Source organism: Pseudophryne corroboree, chromosome 6, assembly GCF_028390025.1.
Source record: "Pseudophryne corroboree isolate aPseCor3 chromosome 6, aPseCor3.hap2, whole genome shotgun sequence".
Lineage (NCBI taxonomy): Eukaryota > Metazoa > Chordata > Amphibia > Anura > Myobatrachidae > Pseudophryne > Pseudophryne corroboree.
The window spans coordinates 533,555,667-533,563,286 of NC_086449.1; the positions used below are offsets into that span (position 1 = coordinate 533,555,667).

General features: G+C 48.1%; 1 protein-coding gene across 4 annotated transcripts in view; it reads left to right on the forward strand.

Annotated features, from left to right (window-relative positions):
* CEP83 (centrosomal protein 83) overlaps window positions 1–6,003 on the forward strand; it is a 256,578-nt gene extending 250,575 nt beyond the window's left edge. For 3 of the 4 annotated variants that reach the window (XM_063927612.1, XM_063927613.1, XM_063927614.1), the window contains exons 15-16: window positions 5,047–5,233; window positions 5,604–6,003. In XM_063927612.1, coding sequence (XP_063783682.1) covers window positions 5,047–5,233; window positions 5,604–5,810 — 394 coding nt within the window. In that variant the 3' untranslated portion in view covers window positions 5,811–6,003. Of the gene's footprint in view, window positions 1–5,046; window positions 5,234–5,603 lie in introns of those variants that run through there. The other variant, XR_010179502.1, reaches the window with a different exon arrangement.
* Window positions 6,004–7,620: the final 1,617 nt, after the last annotated feature.

A 7,620-nucleotide genomic window follows, 5' to 3' on the forward strand; every position in this document is an offset into this window, starting at 1 on the left:
GGCTGCATGCGGGCCGCGAGTTTGACACCTATGGTGTACACAGTACCTATCACTGTACAGATATTTTACTGTGTTACAGTCACGTACACCGGGATTAAGTTCACAAGTGTGTGTATTCGGACGCTGGTTGTGTACTTTGTCTGGCTTCATCGTACTAATAACCTAATTGTTGCTTTATTACAGTGTCTAACAATAAGGCCAGTAAAACTCTGGAAGCTCCTGTAAGTTGCAATGTATGATTCAGAGGGGTGTAGTATGGTATGCCGGCGGCCAGGCTCCCGGCGACCAGCATACCGGCGCCGGGAACCCGACCGCCGGCATACCGACAGCGTGGCGAGCGCAAATGAGCCCTTGTGGGCACGGTGGCACACCACGCTATTTATTCTCCCTCCAGGGGGGTCGTGGACCCCCATGAGGGAGAAAATCTGTCGGTATGCCGGCTGTTGGGGTTCCGGCGCCGATATACTGTGCACCGGGATCCCGACAGTGGGCATACTGAAGACCACCCATTCAGAGGTTTACCTGAGGGGGAAGTATTGTGTGATGGTCTGCGTGCTAAATGTCATACATCTTCCAGTCAGCCTGCAGCTCGTGTAACTACAATGGAGCCTCCCTGGGCTATGTTTACCACCCTCCTAGGGACTCTGGTGGACCATTTAGCCCCCCCTATCAGTGGCGTAACTTCATCTCAATTGCCCGGAGGCAAGATAAATGTTGTGCCCCCCCCAAATAAAAGGTGGTTTAAACTGTATTACCCCATTCTGATCAGCTTGTGGACATCAGGAAGGAACCCTGGTCTACCCCATATATGAAATTTCCGCTCCCCAAACGGGCTTTGCCTGCTATCCTCTCCCTGCAGAGTTTTGTGGTCAATGGGAAAACCCACCGCTGGGGGATTCTCATATCACCCGTCTAGTGGTGTTGTTTACTCTGCGTGTGGAGGGATGCCTGAAGTCTATATATTCCCTAGCAGGGGCCATTCATAGGCCCACAATAGCTGCCTCTTAGGCCGCAAAGGGTATTTCTTGGGCCGCAAAGGGTATTGAGGCGTGGGTTCAGGCGTATATTTCTGACAAGGCCAGACAATACCTGTCTCACAAATGCACCACCGCCTATCACATTCAGGAGGCGTCCTCTGAGGCGGGGGTACTGGCAGCCAAAGCGTCATCCACGTCTATCCTGGCTCGTCGCATACTGTGGTCAAGGTCGTGGAAAGTGGATTTGGACTCCAAGAAGACCTTGGAGGTACTCCTTTACTGGGGACATTTTATTTGGAGAGGACCTGAATAAAATAGTGTCTGAATTAGCAGCTGCTTTTTTTTCCTCCTACTAATCCTTCTGCTCAGAAAGCGAAGACTACCACTTTTCGTTGCTTTCAACCTCAAGGGAAAGCTAAGGGTCAGTCTTACCCCAGACAGTCTTGTGCTCCCAAGACTACCAAGTCCAAGACAAAACAGTCCTGGGCAGCCAGTCAGCCTGCTTCGAAACAAGACAAGCCTGTTGCATGACGGGATGGGCCTCCCCCTGGGGGACCGCAGGGTGGGAGGCCAACTACTACAGTTCGTCCAGGTCTGGTTAAAGACCACTTCAGACGCTTGGGTACTGGAAGTTGTCTCTCACAGGTACGATATCACCTTCAAGAGACATCCCCTCACCAGTTCTGCACTACGTTACTCCCTTCAGAGCCATTGAAGGCACAGGCTTTACAAATGGTAATAGGTTCCCTCCTGAGTATAGGAGTGGTTGTGCTGGTACCTCAGTCCCAGCGTGGCAGAGGCTATTATTCGACCCTGTTTCTGGTGCAGAAACCCAGTGGGTCTTTTCGGCCTATACTCAACATCAAATCACTGAACAAATTTGTGAGGGTCGCCAAGTTTCGTATGGAAACATTGCACTCTGTTGTGCTGGTGATGGAACCCGGAGATTACATGGTATCCCTGGATATACAGGATGCTTATCTGCATATTCCTATTGCCATATCGCATCAGCAGTTCCTGCGGTTTGCTATTAACGACAGTCACTACCAATTCCAGGCTCTGCTGTTCGGACTGGCCACGGCTTCTCAGATCTTCACCAAGGTTATGGCCGTGATGACTGTGCACCTCCATCGCCAGGGAGTCAGAATCCTTGGACGACCTGCTGATTCTGGCGAGTTCCCACAATGTCCTCCTCAGTCATCTACAATTGACTGAGTTGCTTACAAGCCCACGGATGGCTGATCAATTGGAAGAAGTCCTCGCTGGTCCCAGCTCAGAGCATGGTGCACCTAGGGGCGCTTCTGGACACACACAGTCACTGTTCCTGTCTCCAGACAAGGTCCTGAAAATCCAGGACAGGATAAGACACTTCATTTGTCACCCCAGAGCGTCGATTCCCTCGGTGATGCAGGTACTTGGCCTCATGGTGTCGACGTTCGACATGGTGGAGTACGCTCAATTTCATTCCCGCCCTCTGCAACGCTTAATTCTTGCCAAGTGGGACGGCCTGCCTCATCGGATCAGATCTTAAAGGATCTTGTTGACTCCGGGGGTTTGTTTGTCGCTGACCTGCTGGCTCCAGGACCAACAATTGAGCGGGGTCTGTCCCTTCTGGATCCCCGACTGGGACCTCCTGATGACGGATACCAGTTTGAGGAGATGGGGAGCGGTGTTGGAGCAACACTTTTTCATGGTCGTGGACCAAGGAAGAAGCACTCCTCCCAATAAACATCCTAGAGCTGAGGGCGGTGTTCAATTCATTGTCACTTGCACTGCCTCTGGTACTGAACAGACCGGTTCAAGTACGGTCAGACAACGCCACAACAGGGGTATACTGTACATAAACCATCAAGGCGGCACTCGAAGCCGCATGGTTATGAAGGAAGTGTCAAAAATCCTTTGTTGGGCGGAGTATATTGGCAGTGTTCATTCCGGGTGTCCTCAACTGGGAAGCGGACTACCTCAGTGCCAGGACGTACACGCCGGAGAGTGGAGTCTTAATCCAGAAGTCTTTCAACTCCTAGTGGACAAGTGGGGTCTACCGGACGTAGACCTAATGGCGTCTCGACACAATCACAAGATTGCGGTCTACGGATCACGGACAAGGGATTCTCAAGCAGCGTTCGTGGACGCACTGGCAATTCCATGAAACTTTCGGCTGCCCTACGTGTTCCCTCCAGTGTCACTCCTGCCCAGGATTCTACAGAAGTTCAAACAGGAAGGAGGAAGGCTGCTTCTAGTCACTCCAGCGTAGCCCAGACTGCATTTGTTCTGAGACCTGCAGGGTCTCTTGATGGGGCATTCCTTTCTACTTCCTCAATGACCAGACCTCCTCATGCAGGGCCCTTGTCTTTACCCAGACCTGGCCAGACTGTCTTTGACGACATGGCTCTTGAAGCATCACTCCTGAGAGACAAAGAATTTTCAGAGGCAGTTATTCAAATGATGTTGAAAGCCCGTAAACCGGCCTCTGCCCGGATTTATTACAGGGTTTGGAATTCTAACTTTACCTGGTGTGCTGAGAAGAATTAAGATGTCCATAGATTCAGAACTTCCAAAATACTGGCTTTTCTGCAAAGAGGCCTGGACTTAGGTCTTCGTCTGTCCTCCCTCAAGGTTCATATATCTGCCTTGTCGGATTGGTTTCAGAGAAAAATTGCCTCTATACCGGAGGTTCAGATGTTCATTCAGGGCGTTATTTGGATTCACCCTCCCTATGTCCCTCCTGTGGCTCCATGGGATTTGTCTGTTGTGCTGAATGCCCTGCAAGAGTCTCCATTTGAACCTTTGGAATCGGTGGCTTTTTCGGATTTGTCCCACAAAGAACTTTCTTTGGATGTGGTTAGGGCTCTCCGTATCTATGTGGAGAGGACCTCCTCTATCAGGAGGACAGATTCCTTTTTGGTTTTGTTTGGTTTTCACAAACATGGCTGGCCTGTGAATAAGCAAACCTTGGCCAGATGGATTAGAATGGTTTTTGCACAAGCCTATACGCAGGCTGGACTCCCAGCTCCTGCTGCAGTTAAAGCCCATTCTACTCACTCTGTTGGACCTTCTTGGGCGGCCCGCCGTGGCGCGTCCCCAGAACAATTGTGCAAGGCGGCTACGCGGTCCTCCGTGAACACGTTCCTTAGGTTCTATGCCTTTGATTCTTCCGCCTCCCAGGATGCTTCCTTTGGACGCTGAGTTCTCTTACCCGCTAAGGCGCGTCCCCTCCCTTGAGGAACTGCTTTAGGACATCCCCGATGTATTCCCTGTGGAACACAGTGTACCCTGCTGCAGAAATGGTGAGTTATGGTAGACTTACCATGGTTAACTCTCTTCCTGCGAGGTACACTGGATTCGACAGGGTGCCCACCCTGATGCACCTAGCTTCTTTGGGTTGTATGGCATTAGCAGCTGGTACCCTCTCCTGTCGTGAGATTGTGGTTCTATGTGATTAACATCTGCCTTCTCTTTTTCCCTGCTCCTGCATTGGACTGGTTAACGAAACTGAGCTCTGAGTGCCTGGAGGCAGGGTTATAGAAGAGGCCCAATGCATCCTGGGGCAGTCAAAGCTTTGCCTGATGGTGTTCTGGATCCAAAATCCCGCTCTACACCCCAGTGTATTCCCTGTGGAACCCAGTGTACCTCGCAGAAAGAGAGTTAACCACGGTAAGTCTACCATAACTCTCCTTATAGTCAAAACTTTAGTGTTAGTATGACCGGAAAGGCTCTACCTCACCTCACTGCACATCACTGCTCAAAGAATATTAACTTTATTAAGTGCCAGCTCCTCAGCCCTCCATTCAACCCCTATGGTAGCAAAGCCCCTTTTGATGGATTTGGAGAAATTGGTATAAATGTAAGTACCAAAAATCCTTTTTTTAATTACCCAGAAATCAGTACTGAAGATAGCTTGTAACAAAAAGTTCCTGGAGTGTGGATGTATTTACAGACTTTGCCCACTGTTAAATACAGTCTAAAGCTGAACTGCAATATAATTAAGGGTTGCCCTTTATATCTAATATTTTGTTTTCTAGAAATTGCCTACATTTAATAAATGCCCCTCTATTTATGTCTACTTTAGACAGAACATTCCACAGGAAGAACATGTACGTCTTCAGAAAAGGCTAAAGGATCTTCAGCGCAGACATAATGAGTTTCGCAGTTTACTACTTGGGCCAAATATTGCAACATCTGGGTTCTTGAATCCAGTTGGCTATATGTCATCCACAATGGTCCCAGAAGCAGAATTTTCTTTCCATGTTGCTCAGGTAAACTTTGAGTATTTACAGCAATTTTTTAAAGTGTCTGAAGAGAGCAATTTTACTGTGACTTTTTGTGAGTAATTTAATTTTATTAGGTAAGGCAATAAACAGTATGTTTCAATTAGGCAAAATACTTACATTGTGCTGGAAATAAGATTCTAGGGGGTATATTTACTAAAGTGCAGTTTTATAGAAGTGGAGCTGTTTTCTATAGCAACCAATCAGATTCTTCTTATTTATCTAGTACCTTCTAGATTTATAAGATAAAAGCTAAAATCTAGTTGCTATGGACAACAGCTGCACCTCTATAAACCTGCACTAGGAAAGCATATTTTTCCCTTTATTGTTTTAGAAAATGCTTTTGCTAATTTTCTAGGAGCAACAACACCAAAGAGAACTTTCCATGCTCCGAAAGAGACTTGAGGAATTAGAAATGACACAAAGGAAACAACTAGAAGAACTTGGTCCTTCTACAGAACGCAGCAGAATGGAGACCAATGGCTCTGGGTATCAGCGCAGAAATACAGAGGAAGAGGAGATTAGTCAAACACCTGAATCTAGTTTACAGACCATTTTGCACTGACTTTTTTTATTTTATTTATCTAAATCCTGTATTTTTATTGGATTTTATGATTTTGTCAATGTTCTAATACAAACTTAAGCACAGTAAACTGTATTTATTATGTTTTTCATAAACAATATTAAAACACTGATTCTTGGAAATTCAGATTACGCAATAAAGCTGCATCCAATAAAGCTATAGTTGACCATAAGAACTTGCTTGTTAATTTTAATATAGCTCTATATTCTATCTTGTATACAGAGCTTGGTATTCCTGGGGTTATTCGTATATCAATGTTCAGAACATACCCTATACCTTCAATTATAGCATATTTATATTTCTGCAGCGGGGTACACTGGTATTCCACATGGAATAACATCGAGTTGTAGAGTTGACTGTTCCCAGGATGCACTGCCTCCTCTATAGCCCCGCCTACAGGCACTGGAGCTCAGTTTGTAAGTTGGTGGCTGCACTGCAGGCAGCTAACAGGCGGGGATGCGCTAGGCAGCCCTGAAAAGAGCTTTTTTTAAAGAAAAAAAGAAGACTTCAAGGGCTGCAGCACAGGCATGTCAGTCTGACCTTCTGTGCTGGGGCTCCTTCACCTCCCTCAGCGGCGCTGCATACTCCTGCGCCCTGGTTGCGGGATACTTGCAGCGGAGGCTTTCCGGTTCCCATAAGGCACACATCACTGCTGCTCTCCCGGATCGCATGGCTGCACTTCAGTTAGGAGGTAAGAGGGTCCCCTAGCTGGGACCCGCCGAAATAGCGATCCGGTCGCGGTCCCAGGAGATGGACCGCGCCGCTGGCGTGGACACTGTGGCCGTGCAGGGACCCCACTATATCCACCAGGGCAGGGAGCACAGGTCTGATTTACTGAAATCCGTTTATCATAGGCTCCATTGTACCCGGTGGTGAAGTCCAGCAGAGGGGAAAAGGTGCTGACCTGTAGCCCCTCCCCCAGCTCCAGGCGCTATCTACAGCAGGTGTTCCCGTCCTGGAGCTGCATCTCTCTCTCTCCCTCACTCCCTGTCAGCGTTTGGGCGTCATTTCACAGAGCTGCGCTGATCCTGGGACAGCTGGGCACTGTCTCCAATGTAAAGCCGCCTGTCTCATCATTGCTGTGCATTTACAGGACACTTAAGTATTCTACATGTCGTGTAGACAGCGTTAGTTAAGAACAAGTGCACTACTATATGAATATTTAGTACAAGTATTCTGTGATATACATCCAGTGTTTACTGTGCATCGTTTTATATATATATATATATATATATATGTGTGTGTGTGTGTGTGTGTGTGTGTGTGTGTGTGTATATATATATATATATATATATATATATTTCTCTGACGTCCTAGTGGATGCTGGGAACTCCGTAAGGACCATGGGGAATAGACGGGCTCCGCAGGAGACTGGGCACTCTATAAGAAAGATTTGGTACTATCTGGTGTGCACTGGCTCCTCCCTCTATGCCCCTCCTCCAGACCTCAGTTAGATTTCTGTGCCCGGCCCGAGCTGGTTGCACACTAGGAGCTCTCCTGAGCTTCTAGAAAGAAAGTTTAAATTAGGTTTTTTATTTTACAGTGAGACCTGCTGGCAACAGGCTCACTGCATCGAGGGACTAAGGGGAGAAGAAGCGAACCTACCTGCTTGCAGCTAGCTTGGGCTTCTTAGGCTACTGGACACCATTAGCTCCAGAGGGATCGACCGCAGGACCCGTCCTTGGTGTTCGTTCCCGGAGCCGCTCCGCCGTCCCCCTTACAGAGCCAGAAGCATGAAGATGGTCCGGAAAATCGGCGGCAGAAGACTTCAGTCTTCACCAAGGTAGCGCAC